The following is a 23,928-nucleotide window of genomic DNA, read 5'->3' on the forward strand; positions in this document are numbered from 1 at the left end:
CACCTGCGATTCCAGAAAGTATTACGGCAATCACCACCACCGCGACGCTGCCCCGCCGAAGACGATGGACACTCTTAGTTCCAACATTGAACCGTAGGGACGTAGTTAATTAAGTTAGATATAATTAAAATGTATTTTTTTATTGCGCCTTCGCGGGTCGGTCAATTTAATTAGTTCCATAATTATTTATATCAATGTAATAATATATTTCTCTTTGTTAATAAATATTATGTAAAATACATTTTGGCAATTAATAATAACGAAAACCTGGTAACAGTTAAACAATGCAAATGGTTTAAAATGTAACCACAGATTAAAATATAGTAGTTAAAATATTATGCACTTGTTCATGAGGTTTAACATTAACGGAAAATTAATTATGCAAAAACATTCCGGATGTCAAAATACCAGTAAATCTGTAAAGCATATGTTGAATTATTTTTCAGTGTAAAGGAGAATGGCGAAACTGGGCCTAACTGTTACAGAAATCATAATATATTTAAAATTCATTATGTTATTTTTAGTAATTCTTGGTAAAATATTTACTTCTGATTCTATAGGAAAACAAATCTTTGAAAAAAAAGATAATGTGTTCACTACCGGCATTGTTATTTAGGTTTCTATGACTACCGGTCTTATCAAGCAGAGATAGTCAGTGTTGTCAGGAGTAAAAAAGTCGAATATATCAATTAATACGAATGAATGCCTATATTTTATTTTTAATTTTATTGAATTCAAATGCTTTATAAATCAGAAGCAAAACTTAACTTATTTTTAACACATATCTTAATTTATTTAGATCATTCTATAAAATAAAAACATGTTTTACTTAATCAATATAATTATAACATTTTTATTTAGGTAGCTGGCCATTAATAAAATGTCAAATTATTAATCATAATTGTGTCAGTGATGAGTGATTTGTTTATGTTTGTTGTTTGACATTTGAGTGAAGTTTTAGGCCCTTCTCCCATTACGATACGCATAGGCGATTCAAGTATCCTGCAAGTCTCGGAGACTAGTCGCCGCGGAGTATCTCACATACATTTTTATGTAGGCTCGCACACTACGCTACTGGTATCCTACACGTCCGCGACTAGTATAGCACTACTCACCGTGTCGGTCGCTTTTGCATCGCGTCTCGACTCTCGCGCGTATCTCTTCGTTAGAAAGATAAAAATATCTAATCATCATGTTGTAGTTCTCGTTCAGCTACAAAAACTCTACAATTTATGTTTCTTTCAATATATGGATGAATCCAGTACTTCTTACTCTTACGTTGGCGTCTTATATTTCTATAAAAAAGAAAAACTGCAAGAGCTTCTTCGCAACTGGAATTGCTGATTGCTCGACATAACGACGTAACTGTTGTTGCAATAAATAAATGAATTATTATTATTATAACGTCGGTCCACAAAAACGAGGCACAATAATGATGAATTTAGTCATTTTTCAGTCGCATAATATGCGAGCATCGGGTAGCCAGCAAATATCTAAGTAGGTAGTATTTTACGCGAGTATCGTATTCTAGAAGTATCGTACCTAATGGCAGAAGGGCCTTAGTAATGTTATATTCAAAATTGATCTTAATCAATATCCCAATATCTCTGCTATCCCATAGAAAAGATCTATAATTATTATATTCATAGAGTCTGTATATTTTTATCTATTTAATCACCCATAAATCATCACTGTAACGATCAGGCCCAGAGTCCTATGGGAGTTTGCCATTCTCCTTTATAATACGGATACGCATTAAAATTTGGTTTTCATAGTGGTTAATGAAGTTTATTATAGTACCAAAAATATGTAAATAATGTATTTAATTAAATTCTTTTCTAGTATAAGGTAGCCTGATATTCTGTAAAATATTTTTTTTTTTTTTAATTTAAAATTGAATTGTAGCTGTACACTATATAAAAGGCGATTAAATTCCTAGAATATATTTTATTTGAATAAAATTTTTGTATTGTATAATATATAACTCTTCACTTCAGTATTCGATTCTTGGTTTTACCCGTAAAGGCACGATTAATTATATAGGTATTGGTTCGTGTAATATACTATTTTACACCAAAGGCTTATAGAAATGTAAATATAAATGTTTATGGAATTATTATATTATTTAGATAAAATTAAATTATGTTTGTTTCCTGAATACTAACCACTTAAATCGCGTTTAACACTTATGTTTTCTGACGCATGAGAAGTATACATTTTACATACATGAAAACACGAATACCGTTATATTTATTCATAAATATCAAATGTATTTAATATAGGTATATTGTGTTCTTACGTACGTACTACTTAAATAGATAGCATTTCATTTTAAATAACCATTTGAAATATTATGCGATGTTAAAATAAATATTATGAATTGCAAAACGAATGAAGAGCTTAAATAAATGTTGAATGTTTTTTTAAATACGAATTAAATTCATCACTTATAGTATTAAGTGCAAATATGGCATCATATTTGCATATGACATTATAGAATGGTTTCGGTGTTTCGAATTATAAATGTTGATTTAAATAAAAGTATAGATTGAATTAAAATAGATCTTTAAAATAACTTCGACGTGTTGGTAGAATTTTTACTAGTGATATAAAATCATGGTTTTTTTTAATTGGCGCATTTCATTCCATAATATTCTTACATTTTCTTTGATAAACCTAACGACAAAATCCCAAATGCTTAAAACATCTAGGATTTTTTTTATAATAATAATAACATAATACTCACAATGCTCCCTCAAGTAACTTCGCAACGATCAAAATATTGTATGTTTGACTGAGGCCCGAAACAATCGTGAAGATGAATGTACCACCGTAGCCGATGATTAGAAATATTTTTCTGCCCAAGTTATCTGTTAGGAAGCCAGCTACAACGCAGGAGGTTAGCATACCTGAAACATTATGCCGATTAACACACCACACATAGTTAACTTAGACAAAGTGTATACAGTAGGTATGTTATTATAGGTAAATATATTATATTAGTTAAAATAATGAATAGTGTTAAACCTCAAAATCAAGGACTAATTAATTATTTCATAAATTGCCTCTTTGTGGCATAAAAGGCAATACCTAGTATTTAATCTGTGGCAATACTATGCGTAGCATATAAAAATATCAGGTCAAATAAAAATCCATATTATTCCTTCTGTACAGGCTGCAGTGATGTTTGTATAAAGAAGAAAAAGCCTACCATGAAAAATCGTTATACTGATTAAATTCTATTGCTTCTACATGAAATACTACGCAGACAAAAACCTCAATAACTCACCCGTAAAAGGCATAGCATTCAGAATGCCCTTCTGCAGAAGATTCATGTTCAAATCGCATTCTGCTTCCGACAGCACATACGGTGTGCTGTTGCCCAAGACGATTCCAGAAACAAGACCGAAGAATGCAGCTAAGATCAGCCGTAAGTGGAAGAGACCGAACCCGCACTCTTTGAGAGCAAGGTCCACTTCCTGCGCCGCTGACTTATTCTTCTCACTAGCATTCCGACCTGTAAAATCATCATCATCATCAGCCTATATAATATGTTCCCATTGCTCTCTTAAGGGTTCAGGCCATAATCCACCACGTTGGCCATGTGCGGGTTGGCGGATGACACATGTCGTCGAACTTTTGATTCTTCGACATGTTGGTTTCCTCACGATGTTTTCCATCACCGTTCGAGCAACAATGGCAAAATTTCATAAACTTTACAATTTTACTGACTATATATGAATATTGCTAGACATTCTCAAGAGCACTCGTGAAGGCAAGGATGTATAAAATTACACAGCTGAAGTAGAAACCCGGCCATTTCGTCAAATCCATTAATGCTTATCCCACTTCAAAATTATGTTTGACGTTAAACTTTTCCCGTTAAATGGTCATTACCTAGTGGACGATCTGTGCCATTAATGAAATTACGGAAACGGCTACTGTATCCTAACGTTAAATTTAATCTGTCTTTAGTTCCCGAAAATACAATATAGTTTAAATATAAAATCATATTACAGAATGAAATGCATGTAGCTATGTATGAACTATTCAGCACATGGGAAGAAGCCTGGTAAGAATACACCTAAGAAAATCAATACGTAAAACTACTCAATTCAGTTTACACCACTGCAGCACTAAAACTGGAACATATTGGCAAAACACACGAAAAAGCAATAACCCAGTTGGTTCCATACAACTAACTTACAATAAATCTTGGAAACTAGGTTATCATACTCTCGATGCTATGCCACTTTCTAAGAGCACTCAGAAAGTATTCATGCTATCTTTTGTGATGTCTGGATCGATCATCTATTGTGATAGTAGGGCCTATCCGTTAATTTGTGGAACGGTTCGATCAATTAAGTAAACAGACAGAGGTATGTATGTCAAAAACTTCCGTGTTTGTGCCGGAGTGTGTCGAGATGGTTCGATTAGTTGATTTTATCGAGTGAGATGGTACTCCAACTTTACATTGTTTGTATAGAGAATGGTTTGTGAGAACGCTGATACGTCATTATTCAGACCAATCGAGCCATAGAATTAATTAGCAGCATCGCATTAGCATGATTCTCCATTTAATGTGCCTTCTAAGTACCTATCATAAGCATGTATTAGTTATGGTAGTTGATATGCGCATTAGTATTAGTGACAGAGGAATGATCGCTTTTGAGAATAAAGATGCTCTTTATATTTGTATCATTTATCATTATTTTCTTATATCGTCTAAGTAAATATTAAATCTCATACTCGTTTATTAATATATTCATAATTTCTTTTTCACGCCCGTCAAAATACATTTTATATCGAAACTTGTTACCTTCGATACAGAAAATAATAAGAGTTTAGAGACACTATTTACAATATTGTTATGATCTTACCATATTTATATTTTACAATACGTCTTATTACAATTACAAATATAGTTATTTCAAATTCTCCAAAAACGCCAAGCATAACAATGTCTCCATGCACAGCCAAATGAGAAAGCTGCCATTTTGCCGGCATCCCTATAAAAATGATATACAATATAATCCAACAGGGTTCATGACCGGACGGCATTAAATTTGCATATACGGACATGTTTGCAGACGTCTTGACTCGAGTGTCCTTGAGATGCACCACGGCCGTCCAATTTATTTTGACCTCTCGTATTTTATTTTAATTTACGTTGACCTCTTATATTTTTATGTTTTGCTATAAATTTAAGGGTCATTTTTGAGGGTAGGTATTTAGTGAAATTGATGGTAAATTCTTGACGGTAATTTTGAAAAATTTTCCTTAATTTTTTTATTGATTGGGGTTAACTATTTTCATAATGTTTTAATTAAATAATGGATCTGAACGTCAGTTTGTTTGCAAACAACCGCACTGCGTATAACGGTATAAATCACATCACATCTAAACAAATACAGATGTTACGTATATTCAAACAAATATGGTAAATTGTAGCAAATCTATTTTAATCATGTTTCCATAATTACGCGTTTAATTTAAATATTTATATAGACACTGAAATATTCTTTATCAGCAGTTATCGAAACATATTTTTATCATGATTATGTGAGATTTGTTTTTCTTTTTATACGTCGAGTTGTAAAGAAAATATTTACAAAATATTATATAAATAGATTGAATAAATAAATACAATAAAATTTACGTTTAATATTTGGACGGTAGATGTCAATAATTTATTTTCCTCTCAAGGTCTACTTACGTTTATATTTTTAACCCTATCATACAAATAAATATCATATAATGACTCGTAATATCAATGTTATAAATAGACAAGTACTAGGATTCCGCCCGCGGCTTCGCCCGCGTTTGCAAAAAAAATTCCGCATAGTTCCCGTTCCCGTGGGATTTCCGAGATAAAACCTATCCTTTGTGTTAATCCAAGCTACTCTCTATCTGTGCTAAATTAGCTTGTAATCGGTTCAGTAGAATTTGCGTGAAAGAGTACCTAACAAACACACACGTGACACGCACACATCCTCACAAACTTTTATAATATTAGTAGGATAGGACGTTTTATTCATAAACTATAATATTATTCTCGATTAAAAAACACGCAATTATTCATTGAAATGAAAATAGTTATTTTTCATTGAATATGCAGTCTTTAGAATTTCTTCTCCCCCACTTCTTATAAGAGAAATTATTATAATCATCCATAAAGGAATAAGAAACATCTACTGCGTTTTATAAGAAAAAAATATTGCTTCTTCAAGTGAACTTTTTAAAAAGATTTTTCAAAATACCTAAATCGTTTAAATTTTATTTTAATGCGGTTGTTAAAAAAGATGTGCTGAGCACACGTGACAGAAGTGAAACATCTTGGCATATTAGATACAAAAATCGTCGCCTTACTTCATGACGTATTGGTATTGCTATGACGCGACCTTCAAATTTTACTCTCAATTTAACATCAAAAGATAGAACAAATGGCACTACTAAAGTGAAAAAAAAAAACTAAAAAAAAACTAAGTATTTTATTTTTTAGAATATAAAGTCTAAAATGCATTTCCATCAAAAAGTTACAATACAAAGTTAATGTATTCTGCGGTATAACTTATATCAGTTTTCCTTAAAAAGACAAGGAATATACCATACTAATATCTTCAGCAAATATTCTCTCGCTACCTGTGTTGTATATAATTTAATCTTATATCAAACACAAATATAATCACACCTCTTTCGTATGTTTAAATATTGTATAATAGTTATGTATGTATAGATATGTTTATAGAATTGTGTACTATAATATGTTTTTGTATTTTAGTACAAAGGTGAATATCTGTGGTGAGTATAGTAAATACAAGAGAAGTTTAAAGCGTGGCTTTATTATATTATTACTTAATAGCTGTGCCCCGCGGTTTCACCCGAGTGGTTTTTCTCCTTCCTCGTTAAATGGGCTATCTGACACCAAAATAATTTTTCAAATCAGTCCAGCAGTTCCTGAGATTAATGCGTCCAAACAAACAAACTCTCCAGATATATAAGTATAGATTAACATTCGAACTGACAACATGGAACTGCATTTTCGACCAATATAGTAGTATTCTAATTTTAAATTAATATGTAGTGCAACTTTTAGGGCCGATTTTTCAATGCCCAGATAAACAGCTAGATAGACTTTATTCTTCAGTTAACAAAATATTCAATTTTTCAATAGACGAATAGGACTTATCTATCGAATAACTACGTTATTTGAGGAATAAATCTATCTGCTGCTCCAACGGCCAGATAGCGTGCTATTCGACGATTAGACGTTTGAGTTGACAACTGACGCGTCAAATTTGGGATATTTTCGTATGTAATAAGTAATAACATAGAGCGTAGAATTTTTACAATAAAGCCTCTTTCTATAAAATAATTATCAATTAAAATCATATTGAAATTGATGTTTTTGATAGTTCCTACTGATGATCATGCCATTGAAAATTTGCCGGACGCTGCCTTTATGTCGTTTCCATCGTAAAATATATAAATTTTAACACAAATTTAATCAAAACTCTTTACTCGAATCAAAACAATAATCAACAATCATAGAACACAAGATAAACTTAAAATGCACTCCTGACGTGAGTCATAATGACGGTTGTTGACATATTGCAAGTTGACTCTATCCCGCTCTAACCTGACTAATTTAATATGTTTGTTTCGCCACTCCAAGAGCAGAGCTACCAATATGGAAATATTTGGTCAGATAGTTATTCATCAAATAAATCACGATTGAAAAATAGGCGAGCCGTTATGATTTAGATAAGCAATTGAATAAATCTATTCAAGGGGAAGTTATTAGACTGTTTATCTGGGCATTGAAAAATCGGCCCTTAATTGAATTGATTTATGTCGCGACCATTATACTAGTTTATTTTTTTTATTACAATCATAACTGACTGTATAATTATTAAAACTCACCATAGAAAATAATCTAAAAAGAAAAAATAAACATAACTATTAGCATTGTATGACAATGCAGTCCTGAAAAAGGAAACCTCGCTCGTGTTGTGATGTTTCATTATATGCGTTGAAAAGGCTGTATCTAAAATTAGTGCAGAGATGGCAAACACATGTGTTATTTGTATACTTTTTATAAGTAGTACTACACTATACTATGTATACTATTTAGTATATACAATTATAGACTGTATAATTACATAATATGGTCTTGTATTTATTGAAGTGAAAACTTCTTTAGCGGCGTTGGGTATAAAATCTTAAACTCGCGTCAGGACACGTGACCTGATCGAAAAAGCGTAAGACGGATGGATAACAAACATGCTCAACGTTAATAACACAGTTAATAATCAAGTTTTCACTTCTGCCGGCACTCCCGGAGTGCAACCCGTCTTTTTTAAATTATATTTTAATGACAAAGACCAAAATGTTGTAGAGTTGTGCATGGGATGGAAATAAATAGCATACGGTGACCCACGATTCGACCTAGTTTAAAATAACAATTTTTATTTTTACGACTAAATAATTCTTTCAGTTTACAGGCATTATAAGATTTTTACTCTCTTGATTATCACCATAATAATATGATGTTATTCAGTATAACCACTTATTTTACGAATGGAAACGTATTAAAATTTTCAGCTATTGCTTTGGTGCAAATCTATTAACCTCTACATGTTTAAACGAAAATTTCACCAACTCAAACCTACATAACACACCCAATTAAATTTCACATACGACCAATCCAGCCGAAAATTCCTCCAATAAACTTACTCCATATAAAAATCTGGACAAAAACGCACTCGAAGGCCGATTCCACGGACCACAATTTTTCCCATCCACTAAATCTATAAAACTTAGTTTACACTGCGATAACGGGTTTTTCCACACAATTGCCAAATAAAGAACGCTCGGCTCTAAGCAATTCTCGTTCAGAGCTATCGACGATTATTTTCACAACGAAAAAACGGATTTTGAGAGCCGTGGAATAGCTACCCGGAGTTTTTTGCTGTACAAAAAAAGAGGAGTTTCTCTCTGTTGCACGCTTCGGGATTTATTTAGAGACGAGTGACCGCATGCTGATTCCAGGACACAATTAGACTGGGTAAATAAACACTTGAAATAAAGGATTTTTAAAATTATTTAAACGTAGCTTATGCCTTGCTTATGCATAGCAATGAGATGTGCCAGTTATTTTTAATTTGGTGAAAGCGTGCTTTTTGGAGATTATTTAACTGGTAGTTAAGCTGTTTGCAAATTAAAAACTGTTTCTTTTTCTGTAACGATCTATCGTTAGTATTGTTATGAGGAAATTGTTTTATGGTCTTTTGTCTAAGCAATAGGTACTTTTCTAATCCATATTTCTAATATTTGGGATCGTTTAGTATCAGGTAAATAATATTGAATCAATTTGATGGTGAGTTTAATTCCCTTAAATGTAACGAAGGAATAAATTCTACATACCTACTATTTTTTTTTTGAGAATTTGTAACAATAAGAAGTATTTGATATATTATATGGCCAGTGAAACGGTTTGCCTGAAAGTTTTATAAGCAATTATATTATTTTTACAGTTAAATCTGATAAACATCAGATATATTATTGGCCCGTCTGACTTAAGTTTATTTACATTATTTTATTTTATTTAATGACTAGCTTTCCACCCGCGGCTTCGCCCGCTTTGTCTAAAACATAATAAATTATAATATTAGAGCTAATTAACACAGGGTCAGTAGACAAGTCAGTCGCGGCGCCGAATTTCGGCGCCGTTAACTGTTTACATAGACTTCAAGCCTCTGTTATACTGACTCCAAATCTGTTTACACAGGGTTTTTTTTCGGGTCAGCACTGATTTGCCTCGAATTTGTAGTCAGTTACTGACCCTGTGTAAATCAGCACTTATACTAAAACCTTCCGCTTGAATGAATTAGAGTGCTATCTAGTTGCGTTGCGTAGTTTTAAAGATTTAAGCATACATAGGGACATAGGGACAGAGAAAATGACTTTGTTTTATACTGTGTAGTGATAAGATGAAATTAACAATTAACATTAGCAGAGCTATCAAAAGACGTACCTACAATTATTAATTTCGTACGTAGGTATAATATTCTAAAATAACTCACGTTAGCCAATTATTCAAATATATTCAGCGGTCTTATTGAAACACTTATGAATGAGCCAATTTACAATTTAAATTATCTCATAGAGAATACAATTTGGAACTAATTGATGGAGTTAGATGAAATTGTATTATTTATTTAATATGATAAAAGGTAGCTTAAATTGTGTTCCCATTTTGATTGTATTATTTGTTTTTGTTTCATCAGAACAAAAATAACTAATTTACACTGGATGGTAGTGGTTTGGAGACGGACTTTCATCACAAGTCATAACTGGTTTTATAATAATACTAGCGGTCCGCCCCGGCTTCGCCCGTGGTACATATGTCGTGGTCATATCGTAGATTTGATCATTTCATGATATGAGTGGCCATTTCACGAAATGGTCGCATATCGTGAAATGGCCAATTTAGTTTGGCCACATCATGATGTGGTTTGGGCAGATCAATGATAAGAAATCGTTTCACGATATGGCCAATTAACGCACGGTTTTTTCATGAAATGATCAAAATTATTTGATCATATCGTAAAATAGTTACATTAATCGTTGGTAGAGGCGCTGCAAGCTCTGTGTTTATGTGATAAGATGGCGGCCGCTGGCGAAAATTAAATTATTCGCAGTTAAAAACTTCATAATTCGTTTAATAACAATATTATGAAGAAAGTCATAGCAAAGAATTTACGACGAAGAGGTACGAGTACTATGGAAAATTTGGATATCTTATATGTATTTAAGAAAAAATGCGACTTAAATAAAATAATTTAAGAAACTACTACTATATTATTATAATTGTTTGTTTTTTAAAAAGCGATCCGCTTCTGGCACTCGCCGGCCGCTGCCGCGGCACGCTCGCTTTGCTCGCTCGGCTCGTGCGTTGTTTATCAAAGTCTAACCTAACCTAACCTAACTGTTTTCTATTGCAAAAACGATTCGCTTCTGGCATTCGCCGGCCGCTGCCGCGGCACTAACTTAAATGACATTAAACAAGTTTTTAGAATATAGTTATCCTGAAATTTTTTAATATTTTATGGACTCTTTATATTTTATACGATCTGGCCAAATCTGGATGACCAAATCGTGAAACGTTGACGATTTAACGATCTGATCAAACTATGTTGGCCATTTCACGATATGCGACCATTTCGTGAAATGGCCACTCATATCATGAAATGATCAAATCTACGATATGACCACGACACATATTTCGCAATAAAAGGAAGCCTATGTTCTTTCTCAGGGTCTAAAAATTGTCTGTGCCAAATTTCATCAAAATCGGTCCAGTAGTTTATGAGCCTATTCATTACAATCAAACAAACAAACAAACAAAGTTTTCCTCTTTATAATATTATAGAGTAGATTATTATTTGGATATGAACGTAAACAATTATATTTCGTTTTTAATTTGTAGTCAATAAAATTTTTGTTAAAAATTTCTGCCACACAAAACAATAAGAATCTTTGTCGAAATTTCCTCTCTTTTTTCGGTTAAATATTGTAATATTTCTTAATAACTATTTCCATTTATTCGAGAACCAATTGAACTACATGTTTATTTTTAAAATATGTATGTGTAACAAGCTTTGTAATTATTTCTGTATTTATTTGACTAGTTCGAGTCATTATTTTGATAGCACGATAAAACACAACTAATAAAAAGTAATACACAAAATTTAGTGAAAAATAATTGAAAGCAAATATGAGCAAAACGGTTGAACGCAATTCAATTTATTCAATTCGCACTACTATTTAATATTTGCTGCAAAAATAAAGGTCGGAAATAGCTTTATGATTTATTTCGATGTTAAACAATGCAATTTAGATTTCCAAACGTTTTAAACACAGTTTTAAAATACGAACTATTTTTACTAAAATTTTCATGTTTATTTTTGTACAAGGCAAATGATAAATGCTAAAAATAGTATCGTCTATTTATACTAAACTTTTTCAATTAAATCCACATTTTAAGACTTTCAAAACACCTTTTTAAGTCTAATTAAAATAATATCAATCATAACCTTTTAAAACAATAATAAGCATCTATTGCCTATTTATTAACATACAAGCTTTCCGCGTCTGCGCCTGCTTTGTCTAAAACCTAATAAATTATATACTAAAACCTACCTCCAGTATCTGTATCATATATCTATTTACAAAAAAAAAAAAAATCTAAATCTGTTGTGTAATTTTGAAGATCTAAGCATACTTAATTATATACACATACGGCGGATGGCGACTTTATTCTATTTAGAGATATTCTGGCTTTCCTCGACGTATTTTAGATTGTTCCTTCTACATATCGTTATAAACAGCTTAGTGTTTCCATATTACAATAACGATTTGTCCAATGTACCCAATGACCTATTATACTAGTAGACGCGGCATACGCCAACATCATTGCACTAAAAACAGCGTAATTAATACATACCTACTTACTAACGCATTATCACCAATACAGTTGTTCTCTCTTTCACTCTCACGCACGAGACATAATACATGTCTCACTCAAGTACTTCGTAATAACAACTGCCGATTAAAATACAAAAAGAACGTCCAGCCACGACGCTGAATGGTGCGTGACTAAGTGAAACTCGGGCACTTAGCTGAGTTTTTTCTTGCCAAAATAGAGAGCGGGTAACGTATCTCTTTTATATATCATAGAATGTACCTATGTTTCAGTTCAGTGGAATACTCCAGGACTTAAAAATAAACTCAAATGATATATGAAACAAGCTTATATGAAAGATTACAGAATGTACCTGCATCTCCTATCTTGTTTGAAATCATGAGAACTATTGGATAATCTATTATTTTTTTTAATTTTTATTGAATAATAGGGTAGCGCTTGGCCACGATCTCGCCTGATGGTAAGCTGAGATGTGGCCTAAGAAGGAAGGTTTTTTCGGAATGTAGGTGGTCTAGGAAAGTCGAACCTTTACGGAGATAAATAATTTACTGTTTTGTAATCTCCATTAAAATAACTAATAGTAAATTTAATTGTAATTTTAAAAAGCTTGTAAATTGCTATTTTAAAAGATTTATAATGTTACGATATTATGTATCGTATTAGGTAATAATATTTTTCGTTGATTTAATACACTCGTTATTTTCTGAATTTGTGAATGAAAAGCTCGTTTATAAAAAATCTTTCCTATTTTTTTTCCATTAAACCGAATAAATTGAGAATTTGTTTTATCTTGACTGTATTTCACAAGCGGTTACCGAAAATGTCACTTGTCGAATACCCTTTGTTCTCTCCTTTTAAGTTCTTTTGTTTAAATTAAAATGTAATTGTGTTAGTCTTTCCGGAGCAAAATAAGGATAAAATCTTGATAAAATATTGTGTAGCAAATTTTCTTAAAAAAACATAATATATTTTGTACTTGAAAAAATGCTTTAAGCCATGACAAAGATCTTGTCCTAACAGTTAAAATTAAAAGACATAGGATTTTATTATATTTAGGAAATAAATATTATAAATGCGAATGTTTGTGAGGATGTGTGTGTGTGTATGTGTTTGTTACTCTTTCACGCAAATACTACTAAACCGATTACAATGAAATTTAGCACACATAAATAAAGGGTAACTTGGATTAACACATAGCATACCTAGGTTTTTATCCCGGAAATCCCACGGGAACGGGAACTATGCGGGTTTTCCTTTGAAAACGCGGGCGAAGCCGCGGGCGGAAAGCTAGTAACCATATAATTTTCATATTATTACAATTTTTCGTATTCATTTATATATTGCAAAGCATAAGTCATAATTGTGTTGTAGAAATGGCACTGGCAATCATCGTGAATCATCATCATCACAAAATGGCTTATTTATATTATTAAATCACTATGTCAATGATATACGCTTCTTGTGATATACCAATAATATGCACTTTTGTTTACGCGTATGCAAACATGGACTTTAATTCTCTTGTTATAAGAACCAATATCATGTAATACAAATGAATTGTACTCACCACTCTCGGCTAAGGATGGCAAATCAACTTCACTCATGTTTTCTTCAAATTTTCAACAACTTGTAATAAAAATTAAAACAATTATTTCCCATATTTCTCTCGCTAATTACTTCGTGCAATACACCGCTGGACTGTTAATTACAATTTTATATAAACTAATTATTATCTTGGCTTGTAGCCTTGATAGCGTCGTCCAATATAGGTTGACCCGCAAAATCGACTTTTTCTTTTGAGACGTCGTTCAATGTAATGTTTGGATGGGTCTTGTTATTCTGGTCGTTCCAGCTTATGAAACAAAACATTGATATTTATTTAGCGCAAATAATATTATAGCGAATACTGATGTTTGATTTCAAAGGTGTAAAGAGATACGTGACGTAAAAGTAATTATGAAATTGTCTCTATAATATTACATTACCATCAGCCCATAATTGATAATATATTATATTGTTCCTACTGTAAGCACACAGGCCTCCTAAAAGACCACCAAAACGCAAGTTTATTATTAAAGCTAATGTTTTTACCTCAAGATTTGTTCAAATACCTATGTACTATCTGATTTATACTCATGCCTACATAATAGGAAAGTATGAAAAGCTACGTAAAAATTATCCATGTTACTAAAAGAAAGCTCAGCTTTAAATTAGATACATACATTGAAATTAGCTTTAGGTTTTCATAAATCTAATTTATTATTTCAGAAATATTAACAATAATTACGAGACTTTACTCACATGAAATCAAACAAAAACCAAGATTTTATATGAATACTAGCTTACCGCCCGCGGCTTCGCCCGCTTTGTCTAAAACCTAATAAATTATATACTAAAAACCTCCTCTTGAATCACTCTATCTATTAAAAAACCGCATCAAAATCCGTTGCGTAGTTTTAAAGATTTAAGCATACAAAGGGACATAGGGACAGAGAAAGCGACTATGTTTTATACTATGTAGTGATTATAACGTCCTATTACTTATTAATTTGGTGCATTAATCAACTGCGTATTTAAAGATATTGACTTAGCAGTTTTGTATTAATTGAATAGTCCTGTAAAGTCTTGAAGCTTAGTCATTTCCCAAAGGACTGGAATTATAATTTAAGATGATGCTGAGCGTCTGCATAAGGCTTTAACTGGATTCCCTGAGGCGTTATGTATCACGAATAGTCAGGGTTATAGTTAAGTTTGGACTCTATATCAAATTTAGGAGCTAATGCCACCTGCAATCCAATTTAACTTTTGAGTGGGTTTTAATCGTGTTTTATGTTATCTGTTTTTCTTGTTACTTACTAGAAGCACTTATATTTAAAATAGCCGTACAGGAAACGTTCTGCTTTCTTAAGGGTATATAAAAAAGAAGCTGATGCACACGCACAAATTTCATGACAATTATTGGTCAATGCGTTTCGAAAGATTATGGTAACTTACATTGTGACAGAATTTCATATCTATAGATAGATTTGTATGCTCTCTTTATGTGGCTTCATAAAGTTGAAAAATAGAAATGATTTCGTTTATATATTTTGGTATGTTACATTTAACAAACAAAATGGTAGTTTGATAAACCTTAAACGATCACTTTTTATGAATTTTTTGCAATGGGTTGTCGAGCTTTTAAAGGGATAAAGATAATAGAATAAAGCAAGAATTACTAGAGTACAAAAATGTTTTTGTTATATATAAGTAAATTTTGTATGAAAAACGTAAATTTAATTACAGTTCGATTCCTCTTTTTTAGATATCGTATGAGGTATTAAAAATCCTTTGACTTGTTCTGAATAGCGTTCAATCATTTTGTATTTTTCAAAATACCCAGTCTCACTATAGTTGGAGACAAAAAATTTAAAAAAATCGAGAAAAAATATAGCTGAAGCATGGAGAGTATAAATTTTGGATTAAAGTGAGATAAAAGCCTTTAAAATTCCTCTTTATTTTGGTGAATATTTGTGAAATATGCTTCAGAGAGATCATAAATAGTATGTCAGTCACATTCTAAGCTATTAAATACGAGGTGAAATATTCGGATCAAATTTAACAGTAAAAAATATACAATAAAAATTTGTTTAAATGCTTTATAAACGAGAACATTAAAAAAAAAATAAAAAAATAATCAATCCCGCCTCGTGGTCGAAAAAATTACAGTGAAAATATCTTCAATCACTAAGCATAGTTTTTTGGGATTATAACTACCAATGAATATAATAAACTGTGATATTTTGCTTAAAAATAGGTAATTTACGTCATAATAATAATATGAATTACTATCAATATAACTAAAGTTTAAAATACAACAATGCTTTTTAACCCCTGTGACAAAGCGAAGGCTTTTCCACTTTTATTATTTTAAGCAACCAATAACTCTTTCTTAATTCAGGTTAACTAAATGTTTAAATAAAAATTTACGTGGAAGATTTAAAGTGAGCCTCCCCGAGGTTGGATGTTTGCCAAAGTCGAGTTCAAATGACAGTTTTTCGGGTCAAAATAAAATGTTGAGCAAACTTCTTATTTATCGCAAAAAATATCCGGATAGAGGCTTTACTTTTTGTTCAATATTTATCAAGGCTTATAGGCGCTTCGGTTTCTATGATTTTTCTGTATTGCTGTTCTGAAATAAGCGGGTCATTGAACTTTTCGCTTGCTGAATAAAATTTCATGGAGGCGTTTTACGTTGACATATTTTAATCACGCCTCGCACAACTTCAATGGAATATTTGATGAAAAATATTTCTAAGTAACTGCTAGGTGTGTCTTTTTATATTAGTATCGTAGTCTGTTTATAATTTTCTTGGTTCATTCTTTCTAATGCTATCTTTTGTTTCTTATACTTAGATTAGCTTACCGCCCGCGGCTATAGGCCCACTTTGTCTAAAACCTAATAAATAATACACTAAAACCTTCCACTTGAATCACCCTATCTATTAAAAAAAACCGCATCAAATCCTTTGCGTAGTTTTAAAGATAAGCATACAAAGGGACATAGGGACAGAGAAAGCGACTTTGTTTTATACGATGTAGTGATAAGCTTTAGATTGTGTGCCAAGTGAAATTTAGAGACGCACGTGCCGATTTCCACCAGGACAATGAATGTATAATTTTACTTAGAAATTAAAGACTTTTAATGCATTTAAAAGCATTTTATCCACTGTCTTTTAACCTATTCAACAATCTTGGAACGAATTGAAAATATCTTCTGCAACGTTCTACGACTCTATTTTCAGTAAAATATGATATATTATTATCTTCCATACTTCATAATACCTCATTATACCATATCGATAGCCTATTCTTGCAAAAGAACATAGAACTGTTCTATAAAAGATATAATATATTGAAGTAAAGATCGCTCCAATTCTCTCAGAATGGAGATGTAAGTCATAAAGTCTAGATTGCCTGCAGCTGTAGCACACGGCCAGTATTTAGGTAGCCTAGATAGATCTCTTGGAAACTTGTATAGAAACTTGGGTGCGGAAAGTATTTTTCATAGCCTTAATAATTAATTGACGGTCATTTGGAGTACAAGAAGATTATCTGAAATTAAGGTACATATATGTTTTTAACCTGTAATGGTTCAAAATCTTGCGATAAAACATTACACAATAATATGGTCAAGTGTTAGTCTGATTTGAACACTAAAGGATTCCATATATAATGAACTCTGGAACATTTTTGCTTGCCTTCGGGTAACCACGTTTACTAACCCTTGTAGTTAAGTTAGTTTATAAATAATAGTATTTAGGAAAGTGAAAAAGAAAACAAAATGTTACCTAGTGATTACAAACATGAGATTGGTCGAATAATATTATATATAGGCACAATTGAGTATTTGAATAAATTTTTTTTTGTGCTAAATGGAAAGATTATATATTAGTTTTATAACAAAACTATTTTTTTAATTTTTTTTTTTGCAATAATTCAAAAGTTATTTCAAAATAAAAATTAGTCTTTGAATCCAGTACCGAAAACACACCGACAACTCCCGAAGCGTCACCCGGACGCGTGTGACGTCATAATGTTAGTTTTCACACATTGCAGTTGATACAAAAACGTATACAACTATAACATTTTGACGTCACATCTATGGTGACCAGCCATGGCGCGTTTATAGTCACGTGATTTTAATTTAAATTTCATCAATTTTTAATTGCTTATAATTAATTGAAAAACATTTTTTTTTTTGAGTTTTTTGCATTAAATATCAATATTATTAATAATAAAGTTTTAAAATACATGCAAAAAATCAATAATTTTTTTTTATTCAAATACTCAATTATAGTGATTAGAAATGTTAAACTAGGTATTTGTCGTGAGATCGGACGAATAATATTTAAAGGTAACCGTACCGTCCTCCTTACTTATTTCATGTTCATTTTTAAATACATTGTAAGTACATTAGGTTCAAAATAAATGAAATATCTCACAATAGATAGATTTATACATTAGTAAGTCTAGTCTACATAACACTAATATCTGTATAATTGAATTCAAAAAACCAGAGTTGCGAGTAAATTCAATTTAGCTGCGTTTTAGTTAACATTTAAAATAACTTATTTACATTGAACATTCAATACAAAAGTTCAAAAACATTCAAAACAAAATTCAACATAAATTAAATATTTTGTAATACATAAAAATGGTCTAAGAAATTAAACGGTTTTAGTGAAATGGCTAGAATATTTAGCTTTCCTTGCATTAGAGCGCTAAAAAATGACTCAACAGATTTCTTCTCCGACTCATTTGCAAAAACCTAATTCTCTAAGGATTTATTTGAAGGACTTAAAACGGAAAGAAACTAATGTACAAGCTTAATGGAGTACGAAAAGACGATGTTTTAATTAGATGTGATGTAAATAATTTGAGAACTGACTGGATTTTATGTTAATGTTTTAGAAATGATTTATAGAATTACATAGAAATAGGTACGCAATATTATCTACCAGACTGGCAAATTCATATTATGAAGAGGAAGAGCCTGAAGCCTGGAAGAGATCACTCTTCAGTCATAAGGCCGCCCTCTGTGCTTGTTTAGCTATAAGTTTTAGTTCTAAGTAATTTGTATTATTAACTAGCATAGTAAAGTGTTATAAATAAATAAATAAATAAAAATTATGATCGCAATAACCAGCCATAGTTTATTGTGGTGTTATATCAATTTGCCAGCAATGACCTATTATACTAGTAGACGCGGCATACGCCAACATCATTGCACTAAAAAACAGCGTAATTAATACATACCTACTTACTAACGCATTATCACCAATACAGTTGTTCTCTCTTTCACTCTCACGCACGAGACATAATACATGTCTCACTCATGTACTTCGTTATAACAACTGCCGATTAAAATATAAAAAGAACGTCCAGCCACGACGCTGAATGGTGCGTGACTAAGTGAAACTCGGGCACTTAGCTGAGTTTTTTCTTGCCAAAATAGAGAGCGGGTAACGTATCTAGCTTTTTTATATATCATAGTTTGCCAGTCAGTTCAATTCACGGTGTAAACTGGCTGGGAATAAGAGGTCATAATACGGCTCCAGGTTGTCAATCGGGATTAAAACAGATTCCCAAAAAAAAAAACAATTAAAATATGTCATAAAGATATTAATCTGTGTCATAAATTTTAGTGTAAGCGTGTTTAATAAATTCGTTTTGGTTCGCTTTTTCCACATTACATTTTTCCAAAAGTATATTTTATCAAAACTTTTGGTATTTTCGCATTCGGCATTATCATCATTAATTATTATGATATGTTTAATTATGTAAATATTATGAATCACTAATGAAATAAAGATTTATAAGAGAACAATTCTATTTTTACAGGGTTTACTTGTATTATAATGAATTATATTTTTTGCTATTTCCTCAAGTTTTTCCTGTTTGTATAAAACTTTCCTTTCATTATTTTTAGAACAAATTTCATTAAGCATCTTTTATATTGATGTTAATAGATGTCTTTTACACGTCTTATTCTATTTGTTATGTCAGATTCCTAAAACGGTTGTTAAATGCTTTCAGAATCGGTAGTGTACGCAACTAATTTTAATAATATAATATAAAGCGGTTCTTAAGAGGGCTTATTCAATTTAACGCAAGTCAAAATCTCCGCGATCTATTACGATAGATCGCGGCTTGCGCTATCCTTTTACTATGAAAAGCATAGGTCCACAGGAGAGCGCCGAGCAACATGTCCTCTCTCTGGGAAGGCTCGCTGCCGACTGATTTTAATCGGGTCGCGCGCAGTGTTTTATAGTACTTTAAAAAAAATTGTAGAAAAATAATAGAGGTACCTACCTTAGTTGATTTTTTAAATTTAATCTTATAAGTAAGACGTTCTTTTATTGCAATATGTATAAATTATATTCAACTAAGTCAAATATCTTGGTGAAAATAATCATTTTGTCGACTATAATTTCTAAAAAAATTCACATTGTTCGGATTTTAATTTCGTAAGTTAGGAGTCCAAAATAAAAAAATCTTTTAACTAACTATTTTAATAAGGATTTTTGCAGTTTGTTAAAAAAAATGTGTGTTAGATCTGTCAGCAATTTCAGATATTTTTAGCTTCGAAATTGACACTAAAAGTGAAATCAAGTAATCATCGGCTCAGTTATCTTGTTATCTCACAAATACTGTATTAATTGAAAAAACTCTTAACTAACTATATAGACAATAAAATTTCCTAAAATTATTAGTAATTCATATGTTTGTAAGATAAGTGGTTAATGGACAATCTGGTTTGAAAAATCACATATTTGAGCCAAACAGCGCACGGACCGCGTACACGGCCTTAAAAAAGCCTGTATAAAGGAATGTCCGAGTTGATTCCACTTTCAGCCATTATATTCTATTTTCTATGATCTAACTATCCGTAAACTAAAATAATACTAATGAAAGATTTTTAACGGATTTTAAAAAATTGTTGTTTACAACGATTTTTTCATTATAATAATTGAACCAGTACGTTATGAACGATTAAAAATTATCTAAATTACTTATAAAAAGAAGAAAAGATAAAAAGAATATGTTTTTTAATACCGGTCTTCGTTATTAGCTTGTAAATTTTAAAATTATATTCATAGTTAAAAAGTTTTATACTAGCTGACTTCGTATCGTTCTTTACTGTGAAAATTTCATACATAAATTAACGGTAAGTTTTTCCTGATTTTTCCAATAATAATATAATATATTTTGCTCTAACTTAGACTTGACTTAAAGTATAATAGGTAGCATTTTTTTTAATAAAGACGTTATTGTTATAATATCTACGTGTTCAATACATTGTATTTTACGTATAATAATAATATTATGTATATTAATTCAAAAAAATAGTTAATTATAAAAATACTAGCTTTCCACCCGCGGCTTCACCCGCGCAGTCAAAGAAAAACCCGTATGGTTCCCGTTCCCGTGGGATTTCTGGGATAAAACCTATCCTATGTCCCGGGGTAAAAAGTAGCCTATGTCCTTTCTCGGATATCAAAATATCTCTATACCAAATTTCATGCAAATTTGTTCAGTAGTTAAGGCGTGATTGAGTAACAGACAGACAGACAGAGTTACATTCGCATTTATAATATTAGTATGGAAAATATATTATGTACCTACTTGCGTCTTCATTTCGATTTGAGTTTAAAATATCTAGCACAAATTGTAGGTATACAATATTATTATGAAGTTAGTTTTCAGTTGTATAAATAAATATTGTATTTTTCTTTGTTTTGGATAATTATCTTGTTTACTAAGAAGCCCGTCGTTGTAAAAGCTTTATCGATTACTAGCTTTTCGTCTAAAGCCTATTAGATATTCGTCTCTAATCTATTGTTTTAAGTGTATACTATTTTTTCAACATTCTATGATAAATCAGTTCGAAATTAATGGATCAATAAGACATTAAAAATTTCACCTTTGATGCGCATGATTAAAATATGTTTATTTAAGTGGCCTTACAAATAAATTAATAAACGTCTAATACAAAAGCAAATTCGCCATGTTGAACTTCATCTAACTTAAATTTACAAAATGGAGCTTCCCTATTAATAGAACAAATATTTTTTTTTTTCATGATCATACTCTCATAATTTTAATTATAATTACTATTTTAGTTATATATTTAATAATTTATTAATCGATTAGAACTGAGATAATCTCTGGTTTAAAATATATTAGTTATTCGTGTGAATACGAATGTGTCCAGATTCTAAATAGAAAAGGAAGAAAAAGAAGAAAGAAGGACAAATAATTGAATTAATTTGAACTATTTTACCAGCTATCATTTTAATTTTTATTGTAATAAGTCATTTAATATATATTATGACATTTGTAATATGACATTGTAATAATATGTAATAATTACAATATAATACAATTAATATAATATTATATTGTAATATGTAATTACAATATAATAATAATTGTGTAAAATCGTATTACAATTTAATATAACCGATGCAAAATTACAGCATTGGCGCGAATTCCACTTCAATGTAAGTAGCTGTTTTATTGGTGACATTTGGATTCCATCCAAACATGTATTAGACTAATTTTAATGTGAAAGCTACAAGAGTTTTAGTTAATGTAGTGAATTTCATATTATTTTACACCTAGCTTAATATTTTCTTACACCTAATTGTCATTTATAATATGTTACTTAGTACAACAATCAACTTTTTTTTTGCACTCATGTTGATGCACTTACATATTATAATTATTACGACACAATGCCCAGACAATTGGTCTCTCAATTTTAATCAAAAAACATCTCCACACGCACTCATGCATGTGTGCACACACATACTGTAAAGGCACACGCGCACATACAAACTGTTCTGTCATCAAGTATTAAACCGACTTTTTAACTATGAATTAATAATATCTAACTCTTTATTTCTACGATAAGAAAAGGAAGGAAAGCAGGTATAATAAGAAAAGTAATAGAAAAACTCCAACTCCCTATCCACAGATTTACTAGAAATTTCTAACTACAATTTGCACACAAGCCAACACCAGTATTCCCGTAATTTGGCAGAGTTAGGCCAATTAGGAGTTATTTACTAATTAAGTTTCTTAGCTATTTTTCCAATTTATAGGCTTATTTACTTATAGGCTTAACCTTAATCTGTACCTCACGGACTAGATCTAATATTTGATTAGAAACATTAATGATTTTTTTTTAGTAGAAAAAATAATATCACGAGGCGGGATTCCTACCCGCGTCTTTCGCCCTACCGGGGCAACGCTAACGCAACGCCTGGCCGTAATTTTATAGTTATTTACGTAACTAAATACTCCATAAGCAAAAGACCATTTTATTATTTCGTATCCAACACAACTGAGCGAGCATATTATGTCAGTCAGTCATTAAGTCCTTACTTTTTATACATTTCGATTAACGAGCCTTACATGTAATTAAAATAGACTTTTTTGATGAGCACCCATTTAATTAATAAACACGAAAGGCAAACTGCGTCATAGACATTAATAATTTGTTAATGGAGATTCAGTATATAGGGACCACCTGGGACATGCCATGCTTGACGAAAATTGCAATATTTAACGGTGGCTATGGTTTTTAACTTTTTGAGACAGTTTTTAAATGTCATAAGCAAGCATGTTACATGAACAGTAAAATGTGTATTTAAGGTTGTTCCAAGTTTCGATTGAAATAGTTATTTGATAGATTTTGTGTATTGGAAATGAACTGCGTCAGATTTCACGATAAAGATACAAATACAATATTTAATAAGCTACGAAATGGGAATTCTTATTATGGTAATAAGATTTATTTTCTGGTAGCTTACTTTACGTAACAAATAGGTACAAAATATAAACATACATGTGTGTGAAGTCCGGTGTCCCCTAGTGGGGTAAGGGGTAGATGC

The 23,928-nt window shown here is 31.1% G+C and overlaps 1 protein-coding gene across 1 annotated transcript in view; it reads right to left on the reverse strand.

The window, feature by feature from the left end:
- LOC123699128 (synaptic vesicle glycoprotein 2B-like) overlaps window positions 1-14,185 on the reverse strand; it is a 29,949-nt gene extending 15,764 nt beyond the window's left edge. Inside the window, exons 1-3 of the mRNA XM_045646005.1 lie at window positions 14,055-14,185; window positions 3,290-3,517; window positions 2,747-2,909 (exon numbers count right to left, since the gene is read on the reverse strand). Of these exons, the coding sequence (XP_045501961.1) occupies window positions 2,747-2,909; window positions 3,290-3,517; window positions 14,055-14,091 (428 nt within the window). The 5' untranslated portion in view covers window positions 14,092-14,185. The remainder of the gene's footprint in view (window positions 1-2,746; window positions 2,910-3,289; window positions 3,518-14,054) is intronic.
- Window positions 14,186-23,928: the final 9,743 nt, after the last annotated feature.

Source organism: Colias croceus, chromosome 17 (assembly GCF_905220415.1).
Source record: "Colias croceus chromosome 17, ilColCroc2.1".
NCBI lineage: Eukaryota > Metazoa > Arthropoda > Insecta > Lepidoptera > Pieridae > Colias > Colias croceus.